This window comes from Coccinella septempunctata, chromosome 4 (assembly GCF_907165205.1).
Source record: "Coccinella septempunctata chromosome 4, icCocSept1.1, whole genome shotgun sequence".
Lineage (NCBI taxonomy): Eukaryota > Metazoa > Arthropoda > Insecta > Coleoptera > Coccinellidae > Coccinella > Coccinella septempunctata.
Window position 1 is genome coordinate 10,292,629 of NC_058192.1, and position 21,466 is coordinate 10,314,094.

The window sequence follows — 21,466 nt, forward strand, 5'->3', positions numbered from 1 at the left end:
TGCGTCGTTTGCGATAGATACGTCAGAAATTCAGGAGTCCTATTAAACATTAAATTAATTAATTTATTTCCGTTAGATGATAACGTGAGGTTCTTTGCGAAAACTTATCGCTGGGAGTGTTATGTTACTCAATTCCAAAAACCAAAGATTATAGCTCTTAATAAATCTTTCCCAAAAACATCAAGGGAGGTAATTTTATTTTATTTCACGAATGGTTAGAAAACGGTTCCGAAAGAATCAGTTGAAATGAAGAGTCAAAACATAAAAGTCAATTCGTACATATCCATGAGCAAAGATCAGTGAGTTACTCACTTATCTTCAATCCATAACACTCTGAACTATAAGCTAATGAGTTCATTGATTAGAAATAAAACATCATTTTACAATTTATTGATGAAAAAAAAACTAAAAAGGTAAAACAGATGTAATTAAGAAACCTATTAGTTATTATCCTTATATTTTTATTATTTTATCAATAAGCATAGCAGTTTCAAAGACAAACTCAAACTGTCTCTGGCAGTTTATTCCAATCATTTTCAACGAGTATTTGATATATAACAGAAAGATTCTCTCCCATCTTTGATTTGAGCTGAACTAAGGATGATAAGGTCCAGAAATATAAATTTTTAAGTGTTTTATTCCTCACACAGGAGGAAGATCTGGGAGGACCGTTGTCATACGATTTCAGATCAATAATTATTGATCTGAGCATACGATATTTACGAAATTTCATTGAATTGTCTGAAAATGTTGCATGCAATCCTTACTTTGTGATAGTTCATTATGAAATCGAGAAAATTGCGAAAACAAGTCCAAAGATTTATAGTTACATCTTTGATGGGGGTCATTAAAGCGATGAGTAACCAGTGTCGCCATTGATTAATGTTCTGTGGTTTTTTATTGCACGTCTATGTAAATGTCAACCTCTTTAGATTCATTATTCATTATCAACTTTTCATTTGAAATCAAAAATTAAAAAAATCTTAAATTTTTGGGATAAGTTTCCCAAAAGAACAATTTCATAAACACTCACAACATACATGGGTTTTTTAAAATAATTCTAATATAATAATGGAAGCGTAAGTTAAATTCCTGTGTGTTTGTATAATTCAATATTTTATTCCTAATGATTTTCTTAGAATTGATGAAACGTTATTGAATGATGATAATGATGACGACTTGGATTATGATTTAGACCCCAAAGAAGAAAATGCTCTCCTCCAAGAAGAAACTGATCTCTTGGAACAAGAATTCGAGGATGAAGATATTCTTGATATTAATGTTGACTATGAGCAAATGGATGTTTCTGATGGTACTTATCATTTTAGTTTGGAAATAACAAATTACCCTTTTCGTTAGCTATCTTATATTCTCATAATTCTTAAATCATATTTCATATGTTCATGAATATAAAGAAATATTGGTGTGTGAGGGTAAAAGGCAGAGATTAAAAATTATTATCGTTGCCTATACTGCTCTTTACTTTCACACATTGAAATAAATTGGTTGAAAAATTCTGCTACGAGATTTCACAATTCAGTTTTCCCATTTCAGAAAAATTGGATTCAATATCATCAGATAAAGCAAGAAATGAAATTAGAAGAGATTCTAATGCAGGAAGTAAGTGGAACCATCTATTTTACCATATAGATTCATATCAGGATTTGTTTTGTTTGCAGAAAAAACTACTATTCCGATGTATAAAAAAGATAAATTGAATAGAGCTAAAAATCTTTCAAGAATTAATAAAAGGGGCTTTGTTAACACACTTGGAAACCGCGTAATGAGGCGATCAAAAACAGTATTGATAAATCCTAGATTTAAGGGTCCTGTACATGTAAATGGTAGTGAGTACCTTGTTTTATCCTAATTAAAACTGAACTATTCAGTGTAGTTATGTTCCTAATTGTATATAAAATACTCATAATTTTTCAACATTTATAAAAAGGATTTCTAATTTCAGGACCATTTGCTTGGGAGAAGCCAACTAGAATACTGAATCAGGTACCTGCAAATCAATACATCCACCCTTGGTCTGCAGGCAATATTTTTAATCAGACAGTTCAACCTCCTCAAAATTCTGTCAGTAATTATAGCCCAGCTCCATTTGTCCCAAACAGCTCTTTTACATATGTACAGCAACCACAGCAACAAATTCTCCAGCCTCAACCTTTTATACAACCTCAGGTTTTTGTCAATCCCCTCCCAGTTATGAACCAGGCACCTATAATGAATCATAACATGCCTCCCCCACAACAACCAGCGTTGCAGGTAAATGCAATGTTTCCATTTCATAAATAATTTTTATTTTATTTTATCAAGTGTAGGTATGGTATTTGTCAATAATTGATACTGATACTACTTTTAGATGGACCATTACATGAACAATTATCAGGTACCCTCAATGCCTCAAATGGAACTGATTCAGCAGGTAATACAGACTTTACATAATGGAATCATTTAAAGACAAAACGAGAATTCCCTCTTAAAAATTATGCTTTTAGGTACCTGAAGCACAGAAACTACCTGTTCATCAAAGGTTGGGAATTCCAATGGACAACTTCAATCAACCTCTGAATAATCCAATTCGTTATGATAATAACCAGTCTTTACTTAATCAGATGGCTTTTGAAAATCATGAATACAACAACCAATTGAACCAGACAAATTACAGTCATCCTGAGCAGATGCCAAACATGAACCAACCTCGTACCAACAATAATCATTATTCAAATAAGAAGATCGATAACTCAAAGTATATGAATTTTAACAAAAAGCAGCATAGGAAATTCTCAGGAAATCAGAACAGTAACAACAATAGGGTGTTGTTGTCTCCAAAAAAGGTCAATATCATGCAGAATCAGAAGCCCCCTATTTTACAAAACTCTGAAACAAGGGAAAATAAGCAGTGCTTAAGGATGGAAAATAACTCTAGTTCTAACATTGTGGTGAGTCTAAGAACATAGTCACAAGTAGCATTTATAAGTATCGGAAATGTTCAATCCCTGAAGAGGCTAGATTGTAGATTTTAAGGGTTGGGGTTGTGTTGAACAGCTAGCTTAAGTTCTATTGAGTCCCCATCAGAGCTGTTCTCACTACTACGTGAGGTGGAGAACTAATTTTCAGTTTCCTCCTCCTTGTGAAGGGAACAATCAAGGTTTTAGAATGGTTTACACCTAACTCCTCACCCTTGTTAGTGTTTACTGAAGGACAGCTGAGATAAGTTAGCTCCACTGACAAGCACTATTGCTCAATAATTCTGAGGCCCTTTTGCATTAAATTACATAAGGTAGTCTCTTATTCCCGTCTTACTATCAGAACTATTTAGTCAGCATAGCCTGAAGAGTCGAATGAAATAGTGAGATACTTATAGCGGATTTAAAAATAAATAGAAAAAAAAAATTTCACATCGTTGTTTTCTAGGAGACTAAGCAGTGGATTATTAACTTATTTTTGTATTTCAATAATTTAGGTTGTACCTGAAGATGAGGATGAAGAAACTCGCCAATATAGGATTAAAATAGAGGAACAGAAAAGAAAACGGGAAGAAGTTCTCAGAAAAAAAGAAGAAAATAGACTCAAAAATTTGTCGGATCTGAACACAAATGTTTCAACATCAACAGTGGAGCAGAAGATAAAGAATCATCCTAAGCATATTTTCAAACAAAAAAAATTCAGTTATCAGCATCGCCCCCAACAAAATCAACAATTTGTGAAACCTCAAGTTAACACTAACAATATTGTGATAACAGGGAATGACGACCAGTGCTATTTTAATTCGCGCCTTAATAAAAACATAGGCAATTTTAACAAAGGTTGTGAAAGCCCTTCTATAAGAATTGTAACTGCTGAACCTATTTCCTGCTCTAACATCAATTCCAATATTGAACACTTTGATAAAGACGTTGATTCTAAAAGCTTGTCGTCCTTCCTTAGCAACAGAGTCGTTTCAACTCAAGAAAGTTTAATGCAAACAAACATTGTTGTGGTTAAAAATCTAGCAACAGCAACAACCAAACCAAAGATTATGAAATTATGCAGGGGTATTGGAAGTGTTCAGGTAAGAAGTTTTTTTAGGTTATGTAGCTGATATATATTAGTGATGGATGTATTTTATTCAATTGTAGTTGTGATATTTTTAGGCCAAGGCAGTTTTATCTAGAAAAAACTTCTTTGATGCTACAATATGAAAGTTAAGGCAAATTGCAGCTTTATTGGAAATTTTATTTCTTTTCAAGTATTTTGAAATTTGAAAATTATTATGTTGTTTTATATTTGGCAAACTAAAAAAGTGGAAGAATAGGTTTATCGAATTTGTTATTGTTACCAGATGATAAATTTTTTTCTTTAATGTTGAAATATTCACCAAAGTGTTATAGGAAAAATTTACTCCATTTGATATAATTCCTGAAGTTTCTTTTGTTTTTTGTGTCCCTCCACGTCTTCATTTTAATTTATTGCTTTAATTTTAATGGAATTTTCTTTCTGAATACCGGTCTAATCAATTTTTTCACACAAAGACATTTTGTGAAATTGAACTTGTCTCCAAATATTATTTTAACAAATTTTATGTTTTTTTAGAGAAGAATGTATTAAAACAAAAAAGTAAAAAGAAAATTTCACCAAAATCAAATGAATAAGTAAATCCATTTTTATCCCAACAAATTAGAATGAAGAAAGATTATGTTATGAACATTCGAAGTTTATCTGTTGGAAGCAGTTATGTTTTATATTCCTTTTACTCAAGTTTTATTGTTTTTTAGTTTTATAATAAGACTCGTTATTTTATTCATTTTTATAGTTTTTTAATAAACTAATACTAAGGACCTCTGTTTTTCGATTTTTAATAATACTGTGATAAATTGATTTGATATTGATAATATTCTTTAATTTTTGATGAAATATAAAAAATATTTCACAATATGAAGAAAAGAATATTTTTGAAAATAATTTTTTCGTCAAGCATGAGCTACTGATAATGGATAATCTATTGTTCATTCGAATATTAGGTTCAGGTATGATTTTCAAATAAAAACTGTCTTGGTTTTAACTACAGCCAATTAATTGAAATAGTTTTAAGTTATATCAATTAATTTAATAGTTATGATACCTCCTGGATGGATTATGGGAAATATTTGTATGTTATTTCAAAAATGGCTGTGATGTTAAGAAAAACCGTTCCTAACGACTTTGAATATGTAGTGGATATTCATTATTTGATTGTTTCATTGGTGGCATATGAAATGCCACCATAGGGTTACCAACACTGTTGTCTGAAATCACAAAACTTCTATCATTAAAAATCTGAAAGCAACAGTAGTTTTGAAAACTATGTATTTGAAAGAATACTGTTATAATTTCATTTTGATAACAAAGATTCTGAAAAAAAAATTTCCAAGGTGATTTCACTTTCTGAACTGATATCTTTACAAAACTTGTCATGATACAAGATATTGTTCTCATTAGTGAGCAAAAACTAGATGTTGTCTTTGTCATGCATGTATGATGTAACTGAACATGGGAGGAAAAACTTTTTATGTTATATTTCCAGATAATGTTTGCTATTGCATTGTAAAACCCTAAAATGATTATCCATATTTCCATAATTTATTCCAGCAGTGGAGGTAGATATGTGCACCTATGTTAATCCATTATTGCATTTTCAGAAACTACAAATGGAAACAAATGAGCGTCAAGCAACAATTCATTTTGATACTGTTGCATCAGCTCATAAATTTTATAATAAATACAGACGATATATGATTGATTTATCAATGATCCAGGTGGATCTTCTGCCACCTGAAGGCAGCACCTAGATTGATTTAATCCAAGTGTTTTGTTACCTGTATATATTCATATGCTCATTATTGGTGCTTTCTTGTGCAAATCCGAATTTTTCGATACTCATTAATCGATTAATTATGTACATATGTATATGTTGTGCTGAATATCATTGCAATTATGTAATCATTCAATATTAATTATGGAATTGGGTGAATAAGAAATCCCATCCGAAAATTCATTTTTAGAATAAGAGGAAAAATGTTTTCGATAAAAATATGTCGAAAATCATTCGGTTTTATCCAATCTAATAGATCATTGTATCTTTTATCCAATATTTTTAAATTGACAACATTTTATGAGATTTTTCGTACTCGTTTTCAAGACCTAAAATTATATTCCAAACAATTTTTTATACCCATTTGCATTTTATTTATATGTATTTATTAAGTTTCGAGTTGTTGTCGGTTAGATTCTGTGAATTTACCTGGACTTGCTGAATTAATTTGTAGAAATGTAGTTGCATTGACGGTTTCGGATTTCGATTTGGGTCCTGCTTTGTTTTATTTGTTCATTGAAACTTATTTATTTTGTGATGTATGGAAATAACAGTGTTGTTCTGGTTCAGATTTACTGCTGTAATGAACTAGTATTCAATATTGAACTAGCCAGTGACTGATTATGTTTCTGTACCAGTTGTATTCATTTGTTGCAGACATTCTTATTAATAAGCCTTAATATTCAACTCAGACATTACGTTCTGTACAGAGAGACTCTCTGTTCTGTATGTGTAATTTTCAATTATTTGGATAGATGAATTAGTCTAATTGTTTTCCCTTGGATTGAATTATTTTTCAATTTATTTATATAAAAGATAAAATTTGACTTCCTGTAAGTTATTAGTAGTAATTCGGATTTAAGTGATCTCATACATGTTGTGTTCACTAGGTCAGAGGTGATGCATATACAGGGTGTTTTACGCAAAGTGTCCACTAGAAGTATCTAGCTAGAGAAACAAATGAGACTTTTTTCTTGAATGTTGTGGATCATAATGAATGGCTAATTGGAATATTTTCGCCTTGGTCTCCTTCCGGTGTAATCATGAATTGTTATAACTTCTCGAATAACTTCAGATTTAGGTATAAGGCGTGAATTATTGTTAGATAGATTCTTGCGTCCCATCCAATGGTCTATCAAACTACAAGGAGTCGAGAATATTTTAGACTAATAGATCCCAGTCATCCATTTATATCCACAAATTTTCAGGAAAAAATCTCATTTGGTTCTATAATTACTATGGGTGAAACACTCTGTATTTTAACTAATTCAGTAACTTGATATAAACAACGAGAAATTTTCTTGGTGTTACAATGAATGAAATTAATTACTGTAGTTTTTACGTAATTTTAAGAACGAAAACTGTGAAATGATTGGAAAATCTTATTATTGATCCTATTGTGTTGATATGTAAATTTATTTATTTTTGTCAGTTTCAATAACAATTTTTTGTGTGAGTTTTTGATGACAATCACTGATAATATTTTTGTGCTGTGTTTTATACATTTTGCTATATTGATACCGCTTATATGTTTCTTTATTATTTACAATTGAAAATAAACTTTGTCGAAAATAATTAAAGGCAACCGTGATTATTTGGTTAAATTGGGGAGAAACGTAACACAACATAACTTCTTTTAACTTCAGTTGATAAGAGATGAACTGTATTTGGTTTCATGCATGTTATTTTTTTAATCAATATCCAGAGACCTCCTTTTGAACGCATACAATTTTCAATATTGTATACAATGCAATGTTTTTTTTTGGGCTACAGTCTGAAAATATGCATTATATAACATCCTGAGCAAAGAAAAATTGTAATCATTTTTGGAATTCTCCGAATTGAATCTCTTATTTCAATTATCACTAAAAATATTTTATTTATCCAAATCATTGTTCGTCACTTTTTTACTGTATAAGTTTGTTGGAAGAGTCATTGCCTAGTTGTAGGCAATTATTTACATGAAAAAATATATTATACAACCTGTGTGCTTTATATATTCAAAACCTGACATTCCTTTTTTAGAAAATAACTGAAATTGTCCACTGTATAGTCTACGAAAAAATCTTCCCACATTGTGAGAAAATATAAGGATGAAAATGGAACATTCAATTTTCAAGTCAATATATTTATTGTCACTTCATGATTTTTGGTATTATTAGTTGTCGAATTATGATGAACACAAATGATTTATGTAAATATTCTAACAAAAATTGGATGGAAAAGTCATGTTAAGATAACACTCGTTATAGACAAATATGTACAAAGATGGCACCGAACAATACTCTCAAGGTCAGTGTCCTAAAGTACTTTACCAATACCCATGAATCTTTGAGTTTTAGTTTCTTTGAAATATAATTGGCTGCATATACAATAAAATAAAAGCATGGAAAATTGTACTTTGATAAAATACTTTATCTCACTAGAAAAAAAATATCAAAAATTCTCATGCAATGAAATATACATTTAACGCCTCTTTTTGGATATGCATTATCTCAAAATTTTCACAAAGATTTAACAAACAGTGATCTTACAACATATAAACATGGGTTTTCCAATTCAATTTCGAAATTTACAACTGCTTTATGGCTTTAGCACTGACATCTATAGTAAAACCCTGGTGCAAGATCTAGCAAAGCCGCAAACTTTTCAAATGAGTCCAGTTTATCCAGTTTTTTCCAAAGTATAAATTTGATTGTGTTCCATAGCTTTCATTCGATGGATTATTTATAAGAATAGAAATGTAATTCCTTCACTTAATAAATATCATATGTTCTTTCTGGATTATTTGAATTTATATATTTCAAAGTAGTTATTTAATAAGATATACCAAAAACCAAACTGAATGCATTATCACAGAATGAATATAATAAAAAATACTGTTGAAATGACTCTGCCTGTTTGCGTCTTCGCATTTTTTCATGCTCTCGGATTTTTCTCTACACTATTGAAGTTCTTTATGCTGGATAAAGGAATGTCCTGATTTAAAAAAGATGCAAATCTGTCATAAACAACACTCAAAGAAAGAAAACCCTTTAGGAACTTTCACATACTGTAAAATATGTTATCAAATGAAGATTATAATGCAAAATAAAATTTTTGATATGCTCCCAAGATTTTCTCACTTTATAAAATTGAACATAAGCCAACATATATTTCCTCTATTTCAACCATTTAGCTTGAATAATAATATTCATGAATAGAACAAAAATATTTAGTTGGAGATCTACTGGTCTGATTTTTGTTTTTTAAAACTTAAACATGCTCCATAAGATATGTCACTTTTTGAACTGAAAATGAATTTGGAATGAACACCCTGTACAACACTGAACACTTATATGAAGCTTATTTTCATTCTAGTAGATTCTATTCAATTCACATTTTAGAAACGCATATTGCCTGATAAATTGATATGCAATTCACTTGAAACTCAAAATATATTACAACCAAACTAAGAGCTAAAACTAATCAAAAACAATAAAGAAATAAATACTTCTTGCGCTATGTACAATTAACCATATCAATAAACTAACAGATCACCTAATAATAATCTTTAGGCAATAAATGTTTTAATTGAATCTAAATGATTTTAGGCCTTCAAAAACGATTATTTTCAATAGAAACCTAGGTTATCAATATTTTTTATTGAAAATGTTGAAGGGGTCCACAGATTGATATTCTACACATTCTATCGAAGAGCAACTTTTTCTCAGAAGAAATAATAAATGGTAATGACTGATATTCCAATAAATTATTTAATTCCTCCTCAATTGAATGACATTAATTTCTCATATATTAAAATTATCTACATTCTTATTCTGTTTTCGTTTGAGCTTCAAAAGTTTGTTTTGCGATTTTTCTCAAATTTTCCGCCATATGTTTTCCCGTTTTCTCAACCATTCCAGAGAAAATTCCTTCAGGATCCTGCAGCAGAATATGAGGATGATCGAATTCTGCTACTTGCCCTGCATCCATCACCAACACCTTGTCTGAATCCATGATTGTGTGTAACCTATGTGCTATGGTAAGAACGGTGCAATTGGAGAATTTCGTTCTGATTATAGACTGTATAAATTTATCAGTTTTCGCATCGATATTGGCAGTCGCTTCATCCATCACTATGATCCTATTATTTTTTAGTAGAGCCCTCGCCAAGCAAATTATTTGCCTCTGTCCGATGCTGACGTTAACTCCGCCCTCAATGATCATGTGATTGAGGCAATCCTTACCATGGGACAACGCATCTTTATTTTCGAGGTCAATAAGGACTTTCATAATCCAGTTGGTGTCGAATTCACTGAATGGATCTAAATTGTACTGTAGCGTTCCATTGAAAAGTACAGGTTCTTGAGGGATTATAGAAATTTTTCTTCTCAAATCGTGCAAGGACAACTGACTGATGTCCAAGTTGTCTATACGTACTTCACCGTAAAAATAAGCTAACCTGAAGAGTGTAGCAATCAACGAAGATTTCCCTGCACCAGTTCTTCCAACTATACCGATTTTCTCTTTGTCCTGTATTACAAAGTTTACATCTCTAAGGACATGTGCACCTTGCGGTCCGTATGTCATGAATGCATGGGAATATTCTATTTTTCCTGTCGTAGGCCAATGTGGCGGAGGCGGTTCAGCTGGTGAAGATTTCAAATTCGGCTCTGGTTCCAATTTTACGTAATCTAGAACCCTATCAACTGAAACCATTTGATTTTCCACCTCTACCGATTGCCTCAAACCCCACTGAAATAATCCAGTGAGACTGATGGTTTGCGTGATAGCCAGACCAACAAAACTGCCTTGGTTAGACATGAATAAAAAACTGAAAGACACGATAGCAATGTAAACGATACAGATGAGGTCCAACCAATAACCAAAAGCTCTGGCTGTCGCGATATAAGTAAACCACGCACTGCTATGGATATCTTGGTGTTTGTCGAACTCCGACGTGAGAATTTGTTCAGCTCCGTTCGAACGAATGGTCGTTATTCCTTGCAGGGTTGAATTTATGTGAGCAAAAACTGGGCTTTTTGTGACATCCTCAAGTCTCTTGATATTATTACTGATTTTCAAATAAAAGTTCCTCATGAAATGAAATATTATCAAAATCAAAACGGTAGGAATCAGTAGATAGGGATTTATGATTCCAACAACTAGAATGACACCAAAGAGATTCAAAAAAATCTGCATGGTATCTATGAGGGCGTTGGGAAGAACTTCGTCTATTGAACCCAAATCCTTCGAGAATGTGTTGAGAATTTCTCCGGAATTATGACTATAGAAGAAACTCATCCTGGTCTCTACTACACCCCGAAACATATTATTATGCAAGTTCAGTGAGGCTCTAGTACATAAGGTGAAAAAATGTATGGATCTCAGGAGTGCTATCACTATACAAACAATAATGATACATGAGTATACATATATGTAGGTCTTCCTAGTTGTCAAAGAGACCTCGCCTACTTTGAGTTGTTCCTCTTCTTGATTGATCCACATCGAAAGGTAATAATCGGCGGAACTTGCTACTATTTGAGTTGAGAAGAACAAGAAAAACATCAAGAAGATACCAAAGGAGTTCGAGGCTGCTTTCATGTATTCTTTATACACAGCTGAACCAACTCCGCCAGTTTTATGTGCTTCCTTGGAGAGCTTTTTTATGGCAGGCATTTGATTTTCTTTATCGATGAAAGTAGCGGTCGCTATGCTCCTCCTAGATATGTCGGCAACTATTTTCAATAAGGTCGATTTTTTTCCTTTGAGTGGTCTTTCTATTCGGTCGTCAGTCATTGTTAGTTGCTCAATCATCAGCAGTGAAAAATCGAGGCCAGCATCTTTCATATGATCATAATCAGCTTTTGTTTCAATAACGCCATCTTTCATCAAAATGATTTGATCAACATTTTCCAAGTATTGCAATTGATGGGTAACAAGGACCACAATTTTATCGGACAAATAACCACAAACGCACTCTTCAAATAAATGTTGACCCACATGGGTATCAACCGCTGAAAGAGGATCATCAAGTAAATAGATATCAGCTTCTTTATAGATTGCTCTTGCTAAATTAACCCTAGCTCGTTGTCCTCCACTGAGGGACGTGCCTTTTTCACCAACAGGAGTTTTATCACCTTGAGGCAACAACTTGAAGTCGGTATTGAGAGCACAAGCAAAGCAAACCTCTTCATAACGCCTCCTTTCGAATTTCCTCCCAAAGAGAATATTTTGTCTGATTGTTCCCGAGAACAGCCACGGTTCTTGAGAGGCATAAGATATAACACCTTTCACTTCTACGGTACCTTCGAAATACGACAGTTCTCCAAGCAACAAATGAAGCAAGCAACTTTTACCAGAACCTACTGGACCTATCACAACGGTTAATACACCTGGATCAACTTCAAAAGTGATATCCCGTAAAATGACTTCATCGTTTATTTTAACTGAAGCACCAGATGTCCTAAGAACTCCATATTCCGGAAAAGATGACACTCTTCTAGACTCTAATTGCTGATCATCCATTTCTTCTAAGAATTTCGGTTTCAGGGGAGTGGGATCGCCCACTGAAGATTCCGGTAGTCTCAGAAATTCTTCCAGTCGTTGTAGAGAAACCATGAGTTCAGCGCCTTGTGCTAGAGTTTGTGGATAATATATAGTTACAGTCTGACGTAGGATGAGAAGAAATGCTGTAATAACGAATATTTTCTCGGCAGATGCAGCACCGCCGGTATAAACGTAAGCAACTGTCATAACAAATATGGAAAATCGAAAAGAAAATATTATCAATGACATCAGTACGCCTTTTATATAACCCATTTGATTCACGAGTTTCATTTCTTGCGATCTACTTTTATATATGATCTTCATGAAAACTTCCTCCCAGGTATACATTTTCAAGACTTGAATGGCCTGTATCATCTCATTGGTTTCCCTCACTCTTTCATCAGTTCTCAAGGCAGTTTGATGTCTTAGAGTCATCACCCTCATGGCTAACCACAGCTGGATGGGGATCACAGAGATAAGTGCTAAAATGCCATAAATTCCAGCAAGGCCCATCTCCATGTACATAAAATAGGTGACGAATGCTATTTGCAAAGGACAGAGCCAAGTGTAGGGTAAAAACATGATTCCATTATCGAAACGATTAACATCGTTGGAAAGTAGATTGATTATATTGCCCATCATGCTGGCACCTGCAAATTCGAGTCTTATCCTGAGAGCTTTTCTGTAAATTAAGGAACAACAAGCGATTCTCATCTTCATCCCTAGATGCATGATGCCCATCAAATAAGGATGGCCTATCGCTATGCTCATCCAACTAGACAAAATAACTCCACAAGTGAAAAAGACAGCTTCGTGTTTAGAGATAGGTCCCTGATTTTCATCATACATAAAAATCATTCTACTCAAGTATGTGTATTTCGATGTTTCCGTTTGGTTGACCAATTTCTCCAAATTGTCTGAGGAGTAATATCTCAATAGAAGTTTCAAGAAGAGGGGCTGGGAAATTCTCACAATCATTTCTAAAACTACAGCGGCAGCAGAGAATCCTATTATTTGCCGTAGGAAACATTTGTACAGGACCGAATGAAGCCTTGGTTTTTTTCCTGTTTCCTTGGCCTTGATCACTTCTTTGGACCATAATATGGCCAGTTTTTCTCCCAAATAAGATGATTTATGTTCCGTCAAAGGTTGTGTAAGGTCCTCTTCACTAAGGTCACCTCTTTTGGCCTTATTGAAAATCCGGATAGTGTACCAGAAACTCAATATCGATAAAAAGTTTGAATTAGCTTGAGGGTTCGCTGGTCTGGCAATGAATGATTCTTGACGCATAATTTGACAACTATGATATTTTATGTTTGTACAATTCAAAATGAACATCGATAAGGATATGTGAAATGTGAAAAAGAAGAAATATAATTTCACTGGGAACTCAAAATAAAATCTTACCTTCTTGTGATTCTTAATAAGTGCAAATATAGCCTAATGTAGGCTTCAACAAAAGGAACAATTATCATGTATTTGAATACAAAATTGGTAACTAAAAATACCAAAAAAATTTTTGTAATTTTCAAGACAATAATTAAAGTCTGTGATGAATAAAATGTCAATCTGTGACCTCTGAATATTATTATTATTATATTTTTCTGTGATGTGGTCAAATCCCCCTGTTCTCATCATTTCACTTAAATCAACAAGAATAAATACGTAATATAAAAATATATACAATCAGATAAATTATAAATATTGAAAAATTTTGTACGAAATTTCAATTCAGGTCTTTATCATGACTATGCTACGTTATCGGAAAGATCATCTTTAAGCCAATTAGGAACTGTCCTTATCCCAATTCGCTTCATCATCTTTACCAATGCAGTATTATGACTTACGTAATATCTTTGCAGGAATTTCTGCGATTTTTCATCCATGGGTGGGTAATGTCTTCCTTTGCTCCTACCCAGACATTTTGGACGATTATTTTTCACTTGGCAGTAGAACCCCTTCTTCGAGTCAAACCTTGAAAGAACAAATAACAACTTGAATGAGTCTCTTACAAGTGGAGAGGCAATTTTAACATGTTTCCTAAATTTTATTTACCTTAGATGTTCTGTGTAGTTCATAAAGGGTGTGATCTTCAAAAACTTCTGCATCTCATTCATAACCTCAACAGGATTGGATTTCAGCACTTCCCCATCTATAATATGCAGATTCTGAGGTGCGAAATAAGTGAGCCATCTTTCTAAGTGTTGCGCGTATTTTCCAGGGTTCAAACATCTATTTCTCAAATCCCTCAGAGACTTTGGTGCGGTATCGGAAGCTGTGATAACCTGATTAAAAGTATAGTTGTTGGCAGAAGGATCCCCATGAGCTTTAATATGTTGGTACCAAGAGTACGCTCGTTTTGCTGGCGATATCAAGATGGTTATAAGTTTTGCATAAGGTAAGAGTGCATGCACTCTTCTAGGAACCAGTTCTCCGTCGAAATATGTGGCACTTTTTTCAAAATAATACTTGGTGGTCGAGTTGACGTCAACCGGAAAGAAGTTCATGTACCTAAAAAATTTAAAAATTTAATTTTATAAACTGGAGCAATTTTCTTCGGAATTATTACTCTTACCAATCTAAGCCTCGTAAATAATTGTGGGCGTTGAAGAATTGTATTTCTTCGAAAGTATCAGTACTGGGAATATTACTAGCGATAGCTGGATGCAGAGAGAGGAATGTATAGAGAGCTGTTGTTCCAGTTTTCTGTGGTCCTATCACTAGAAATTTCGGCAAGGAATCGCACGATTTATTTTTCGACCATATTTTTTGATGTCTCGTGTCCAAACAGGGATTCTATAAAAAACACAACCGTACAGCTCATTCTGCATTTACAGAATAATTCCCACTCACCCCCCAAACTGGATCAACTTCTCCGGGATATAATTTGAAGTAGGCTTCTGCGATTTGTAATGGAGGAGCAGATGTGAGATGTATGTTGGTCCAGCATCTAATAAATTTTATCACAGATTCAAACGTGTATAGTCCGAGTCTGTCATTTCCGTAATTAGACATATGGGTCATAAAAATGTTGATCTAGAAATGAATAGAATATTTTCTAAAATACGGCATCAAATACAAATGAGATAAAATCTTAAAAATTGTTTTGAATCACTCACTGGATTATAAACGATAGTTTGAAACAATTCTCCCCCTTGTATCGACTCGTCTAGCTTCATTCGGCCGCCAGGATACTTGTCTATCATCATTGTGTGAGTAAAGAGACCGCATGTTTGTCTTGGCAATACCATGATGTTCCTATGTATGAAGCCTCTCCTAAGTCTGTGAAAAATATCCCATCAATAAATTCTCAAAATATGGGCTTTATATTCTACCTGGCTGGTCTCAAGTGGGGATACTCTTCAGTAGATGTCACTCTTATGTTCCAAACTTTTTTCCATGCGGTATAAAGAATTTCATGAACCGGGTACACACCAGAATGGTGGGGAGCAACAGAATACCCTGAGTCTACAGGAATACCTGAAAAATTTTACCAATAATAGCATCCATATTTGAATATATCCCATTGAAATCATGCTGATCGTTAACTATGAGAAATATCAGCGGTGGCTCTATATCATTATGAGACTCTGTATAGACCGAATTATAGAACACAATTGTCCTAATTTTCATTCTCACCTTTCTGTTTCGCGAAATTTTTGTTGAGCATCATATCCTCCATGAGAAAAGTAAGATTGTCATACAAATGAGGTTGTAAGTGGTTCCACATGTGAGAAAACCACATGAACTTATCGATATTTTCCAGTATCACATCGTCCCCTTCATCCTCTTCCGAATTTCCATGATGGAAGTACTTTCCAGAAAAACCGAGGTTAAATTTGAATCCCGGAACCATAGCTTGAATTCTCGACTGGGTATCTATCAAAGCCCTAACATCATCAGATTTGAGTCGAGTTCCAACTTCCCCAACGAAGATATCATCAATGTCAACTAAGAACATTCGGTCTAGCGATAAGCTCAGCTGCCCGTGACTTAAATAACTTAGGGAGTCTAAGAAAAGTAATCTATGGAGCCAGAATTTCAAACCTGAGCCAAAAATAACTCTCTGGATATTGTCAAAAAGGCCATGATCTTGCAGGACGGTAGTGAGGGGTGTTCGAATTTCTCCTGAAATTTATAACTTGCTATTTGAATATTGCCACATTTTGATTAGACAGGTTAGAAATTACCTTCAGTTGGTTTGAAATAATCATTTTTGTGAGCCCACTCTAAAGGTTCATAGGTAGAGTGATTTGCCTGAAATACTGTCCAGTCATTTCCTGGTAATTCCCCCCAGGCTGTCTCCCCAGCACGGGTAAGCCTCAAGATCTGAGATGTTGGATTGAGAGCTGCGTCCTGAAAAATTAATTGTCATCAAGCTGGAATATGAATCTATAGCAGACTGAAAAGTAAGTTCACAAATTGATATGATAGTTAAAACCTCTATTTGGTTAAAATAAAAACCCCGAGCGAACTCAATGATTCTGGTAACACTTACTCTCAATCTGAGGTTAGTATGGATGAAAAGTGGAAATCCTTTCAGCTGGGATCCAACATAGGTCTCTTCATTTGATGGGATGAAACCTATCATACCAACAAGGTATTCCCGACAGTATTTATCCAACAACTCTCTGTTCCAGTTATCCATTTCTAAATATTTACTGAAATTCTCAAAGACTATAACACCATATCGGCCTTTATCTAAATTTGTTAATACTGGTAAACTTTTGCCTGCTACCTCTACCTTATACCTAGAAACAAATTTCAATTATTACTAGTAATCAGTTACACTGTAAAACCGAAGAATCTAGTGACCCTTGCTTTATTCTAATTAGTTGAATCCATACTTACTTAATCCGAGTATGAACTAATAATTCTGCAATATCCCGACCCAATTTTGAGAATGCAGTTTCCACAAAAACAAGTACTTTTGGGTAACTTCTGAGCTGTGCCTCGGTTTTGTGGCCATGATCTTTCAGTATCCTTGGCCCATTCATTAAGCCACATCTTATATTAGGTTCAGGGCGAGTGTTCTTTTGAATAAAACTTTAAAAAATGAAATCAGTATCTACACATTTTAAATATAAAAACAAAAACTTACTGAGCCAAATAGGGTGTATTTATGTGTTTCCAATACAAAACCATTAATATAATGCTCACAAGTATTACAGCAAGAACACATTTTTTTAATGTAGTATGCTTCAGAATCCATCCAGTTCTTTTTTTTCTCCGGTTTCTAGTTGCAATCTCATATATTTTGTTAATATATCTATTTATTCTTCTATCACCCATTGTAATTGATATAAAGTTTATTTAGTACCTAGCTATTAGTATTGACTTAAATTTATTAGTTTAGATTTGGGATACCTAGAGTCAGTGTTTGATTTGTCGCCAAGTATTAAGTATTGCCTCAATATGGCACAAACATTAGAATTAGGAATGTGAATTCAATTACAGACAAAATTTTTACTATCTCAGTTTATCAATAATTCTCCATTTACTGTGCTTCCAGATTTCTATATCACAAACTGTATTTCCCATCTTTGATTAACAGTTTATAAAGATAGATAACATAAAGTGTATTCAAGGAGATGCATTTCAAAATCATAACTTTGATTTATTTCCTTACTGTTCCTGGAAATTTGTATGCAAATTTATTAATTTAATGTTTTCAAAACAAAAACATCCAAATCACATGAAATGAATGAAGATTACCTGTTTGAGAATAATTATATTGAGGGAATGCATTCTGAGGATTATCTCTGATTGTAATCAGAAGATCATGTCCACAAGATCTCAATAAATTCCTTGAAATAATTTGTAAATAATCTTAATATTTGTTTTTGTTTAAACAATTTTTGTGTTACTTGTCTTTTGCTAGAAATTCAATACTCTATGGATCTAGTTCGTAACTAAGAAACCACAGATTCACAATGCCACTTTAATGATCGCGAGGCTACGCAATTCTTGGGACAACAAAAGAATTCATAATATGATTGGTGATGCTTACGCATTTTGATTGCAAGTTATCTTTCATTAATATTTATCAGCCTTTATTTCGAATTATTTACATGTCTGCTTCACTGCTTCACATAGGCGTAGGTAGGTAGAGGCCGGGGGTGGGGCAGATACTGAAATCGACAGCATTTTTGAGCAACCTACCAAATTTCGAAAAAAACAAAAAGTCTACTTCAATGCTCCTTCGAATATTTTTTCAAAATATCAGCTTGGATTTTTACATTCCTATGTAGGTACCTACTTATTGAAGTAGAAAAACTCTATTTAACATAAATACAGTGTGTTTACTAAAAATACGGCACAAATGCAGAAGATGATTTCTTGTTTGAAAATATTTGGTGGAGAAACATATATGGTCAAATATCCATGGAGTATGCATCCCATATGGGGTTCAAAAATGGGAACTTATTTCGTTGAAATTTTTGTCAGGGCTCAATTATAATCTACCTCTAAAAACCTTGGAGAACATTGTCGGAATTCAGGCTAGAAGAATAATTGTAATCTAAGTCGAGATTCAGATTCAAAATCAATGCCGAAATTCAGATGAGACCCCTGCTGAAAATGCATGTGACATTTATTGTTTATGCATTTCAAATTTTACGAAGGAAACGGGATGGTGTAGGTTTTTAGTTTTGTTGCATGTATCAGTATAAATAGCGTTAACACTATTTTAAATAATGAACGCACAATCTTTCAAGCGATTAATAGAACATTGTGAGTAATAACCCGGGATTATTTAGCAAATTTATCTAACAGTTTTACTTCATTCTCTTGTGGTTGACCCACAAAACTGAGATTTTATTGTTGACCGACATGTATAACAAATTTTCAGATTAAAGGTCTCCATACACGCTGAGAGTTCTGAGAGCATGCTTCTTTTCAAATGGCAATCCTAGAAATGGATAGACCTTTTGTTGCTGACGATGATTTGGTCATTGATGGACCTCTTTCAACCCTTTTCCAAAAGGGATGAAATGGTTGAACTTATACCTTTTTCATGTATTTTGAAATGACATATACCTACACTTTAGCAGTGACTGATGTTGTTGAAGTGTAATCGAAAACATATCTTCCTGAATCACCACTGAAATTTTTCGCAAACTATCATTTAAACCCTGTCTAATAAGAATCATAAAATGAAGTATATTCGAATATATATACCATCGTATTTCCTACGCCCACGATAGTAATGAATCCTTTTCCTTGTGGAAACCTTTAGATGATAATCCATCAGAAGATGTAATTATCAGCTGTTTTTTCTAGGCCGATTTAATTTGAATAGTTAGGTAATCTTCACCCGAAGTCGAGCGTTTTTCACTTTTTCCATTGTTTCACACAATTACAACTCCTTTGTTACAAGCTCCGAAAACCCGGACCAATGAACCGTGGCTAAATTGATTATTTCCGGAGATGCAATTTTTGCAACTCTTCAGTTGCATAAGTTTTTTCGTTGTTATAAATAAATCGATTTTCGATGCTGGTCTCAGTCTGTGGTAACCTACATCTCGACGAAAACATGGATTATTATGTTGTTTTATTTGTAAGTGTGTTAGTTTATCCCGAAGGGATTGGAGCCCTCCATAAAAAATCCTTATAGGATGAACGATCAGTTGGTGTGGTCTAGTTAATTAGGCAAAAGTTTAGATGCTTTACATGATATAAGATTCGTGCAGCGAACATCTTTCATTTCTTGCAGTACAAAATTTCATGTTGATGCTACCTACGATGTTAAAATTATTAATAAAGTCCCTTTGTGATAAATATTCTTCATCGAATGAGATTAACTCAACTGATTACCGATATGGTATTGAAAATTCAAATTCTGTATTGTCAGAATAATCCAGTTTAATCGTTTCGAACCTATATCCAACCCTTTTGTATAAAATTAAAAATACGTTTTTCTCTTTTCAGGGTACCTTTGCAGCAATCAGTCTGCTTGCAAGAGGAGAAGAGTCTTTTTCCTTCCACAAATTTCGAGGTCCTGTTAGTGGCGATATTCAAGAAGTGATTACGAAAAACCAAAATATCGATTATGTGGTAAGCTTATTTTTGATAATCAATAGTTAAAAAGGGGGTTGCAATTCACTGTGACCAGAGACACAGTCTCTGACTGAGTTAATTAACTCTATAATCTTTGGATGTAATTGCTCTCTGGCTCTTAATTCTCTCATTTCCCGTACTTTTTCCTGGGATGACTTCTTGGACAAATCTATCCATCACAACAGAAGAGATGTGAGATCTGTTATGATCTCAAGTGCCCTTATTGTGAGCATAAAGTAAGTCAAGATGGGTCTGTTCTGTGATTGTGAGCACGTACTCATAGTTCCAGTCAAAGATTATAGACTCTATAATCTTTGGTTCCAGTGATGTACCGGCAAGCCTTTGTACCTCATCGAGTATTTCCCTTGTTTCTCTTCTTCTCTAGCCCCTAATTTTACCGGACGGATTTCGGCACGCTATCACAGCCCTTATTATTATTATTACTAACAGCAATATTGAGTTTTACTCGCGTTAATTGTCCAATTTTTTAGGCCAAGCCAGATTACTCGTTCTCTTACGGAGTCCAGGATCCAGTGAGTGGCAACTCCCAAATCCATGAGCAATCTAGAGATGGAGATGCTGTCCACGGTGAATACAGGGTGTTACAATCTGATGGTATTGTGAGGATAGTGAGGTACACAGCAGATGCAGAGAATGGATTTCAGGCAACAATAGAATATGAACCAAATGATCCTCAATGAAGTGACTGATCGTGAGATCATGCAGATGTTTTTAATAATGTCAGCAGTAGTGAACAAAAAATAGTCCCATTTTAATATATATGTATTGATTAATATTCACAGATCTCCGTGTTGAAACAAAATAAGTAGGAGGAAGTTTGTTCAATCTTCAATTCTCATTTCAAATGATCTGTCATGAATATTAGGGAAATTGCTCTGATGAGAGCCGAATAATAAGCTATAGATAATTTTAATGTTTCGAACCAACATTTATCTGTGATCAATTGTTTTTAATCTTTTATTGAATATGTTATAGAGAAAATAAACAAAGTTAGTTTACCTAACTAGTTATCTCAGA

At 33.6% G+C, this 21,466-nt stretch overlaps 4 protein-coding genes across 7 annotated transcripts; 2 read left to right on the top strand and 2 right to left on the bottom strand.

Moving 5' to 3' along the window:
• Positions 1 to 899: 899 nt before the first annotated feature.
• Positions 900 to 8,911, top strand: LOC123311848 (homeobox protein 12-like). 4 transcript variants are annotated; one of them, XM_044895942.1, is made up of 9 exons: positions 900 to 1,079; positions 1,140 to 1,312; positions 1,555 to 1,620; positions 1,680 to 1,844; positions 1,964 to 2,271; positions 2,369 to 2,431; positions 2,505 to 2,948; positions 3,473 to 4,060; positions 5,667 to 8,911. In XM_044895942.1, exons 1-9 carry the CDS (start codon positions 1,072 to 1,074, stop codon positions 5,814 to 5,816), a joined length of 1,965 nt encoding a protein of 654 aa, XP_044751877.1. In that variant the 5' UTR covers positions 900 to 1,071; the 3' UTR covers positions 5,817 to 8,911. The 4 variants fall into 4 exon arrangements, with proteins under 4 accessions (XP_044751877.1, XP_044751876.1, XP_044751878.1 ...); XM_044895941.1 differs by having other exon boundaries at positions 901 to 1,079; positions 1,680 to 1,847; XM_044895943.1 differs by lacking the exon at positions 5,667 to 8,911 and adding an exon at positions 4,143 to 4,329 and having other exon boundaries at positions 901 to 1,079; positions 1,680 to 1,847.
• Positions 7,952 to 13,708, bottom strand: LOC123311845 (probable multidrug resistance-associated protein lethal(2)03659). The gene has a single exon (XM_044895937.1). The coding sequence runs from the start codon at positions 13,706 to 13,708 to the stop codon at positions 9,653 to 9,655; it is 4,056 nt and encodes a 1,351-aa protein (XP_044751872.1). The 3' UTR covers positions 7,952 to 9,652.
• Positions 13,677 to 18,302, bottom strand: LOC123311847 (bifunctional heparan sulfate N-deacetylase/N-sulfotransferase). Its single transcript, XM_044895940.1, has 12 exons — positions 18,086 to 18,302; positions 17,472 to 18,004; positions 17,222 to 17,416; positions 16,869 to 17,121; positions 16,561 to 16,726; positions 16,010 to 16,498; positions 15,706 to 15,850; positions 15,490 to 15,652; positions 15,224 to 15,406; positions 14,946 to 15,166; positions 14,426 to 14,881; positions 13,677 to 14,344 (listed from the first exon to the last, which is right to left on the bottom strand). The coding sequence occupies exons 2-12, from the start codon at positions 17,660 to 17,662 to the stop codon at positions 14,119 to 14,121; spliced, it is 2,688 nt and encodes an 895-aa protein (XP_044751875.1). The 5' UTR covers positions 17,663 to 18,004; positions 18,086 to 18,302; the 3' UTR covers positions 13,677 to 14,118.
• A 1,402-nt stretch (positions 18,303 to 19,704) lies between these two features.
• On the top strand, positions 19,705 to 21,158 carry LOC123312003 (cuticle protein-like). The gene is made up of 3 exons (XM_044896171.1): positions 19,705 to 19,928; positions 20,300 to 20,425; positions 20,920 to 21,158. Exons 1-3 carry the CDS (start codon positions 19,863 to 19,865, stop codon positions 21,127 to 21,129), a joined length of 402 nt encoding a protein of 133 aa, XP_044752106.1. The 5' UTR covers positions 19,705 to 19,862; the 3' UTR covers positions 21,130 to 21,158.
• The last annotated feature ends 308 nt before the right edge of the window (positions 21,159 to 21,466 follow it).

Excerpts from the sequence above, each read along its gene's own strand:
- LOC123311848 (XM_044895941.1), top strand. Across the intron at positions 1,621-1,679 it reads AAGAGATTCTAATGCAGGAA|AAAAAACTACTATTCCGATG; the intron begins GTAAGTGGAACC and ends TTTTGTTTGCAG. Across the intron at positions 1,848-1,963 it reads TCCTGTACATGTAAATGGTA|GACCATTTGCTTGGGAGAAG; the intron begins GTGAGTACCTTG and ends TTCTAATTTCAG.
- LOC123311845 (XM_044895937.1), bottom strand. The coding sequence starts at position 13,708 with ATGTTCATTTTGAATTGTACAAACATAAAATATCATAGTTGTCAAATT.
- LOC123311847 (XM_044895940.1), bottom strand. The coding sequence starts at position 17,662 with ATGGGTGATAGAAGAATAAATAGATATATTAACAAAATATATGAGATT. Across the intron at positions 17,417-17,471 it reads AATACACCCTATTTGGCTCA|TTTTATTCAAAAGAACACTC; the intron begins GTAAGTTTTTGT and ends CATTTTTTAAAG. Across the intron at positions 14,882-14,945 it reads TATTTACGAGGCTTAGATTG|GTACATGAACTTCTTTCCGG; the intron begins GTAAGAGTAATA and ends TAAATTTTTTAG.
- LOC123312003 (XM_044896171.1), top strand. The coding sequence starts at position 19,863 with ATGCTGGTCTCAGTCTGTGGTAACCTACATCTCGACGAAAACATGGAT. Across the intron at positions 19,929-20,299 it reads ATTATTATGTTGTTTTATTT|GGTACCTTTGCAGCAATCAG; the intron begins GTAAGTGTGTTA and ends TTCTCTTTTCAG. Across the intron at positions 20,426-20,919 it reads ACCAAAATATCGATTATGTG|GCCAAGCCAGATTACTCGTT; the intron begins GTAAGCTTATTT and ends CCAATTTTTTAG.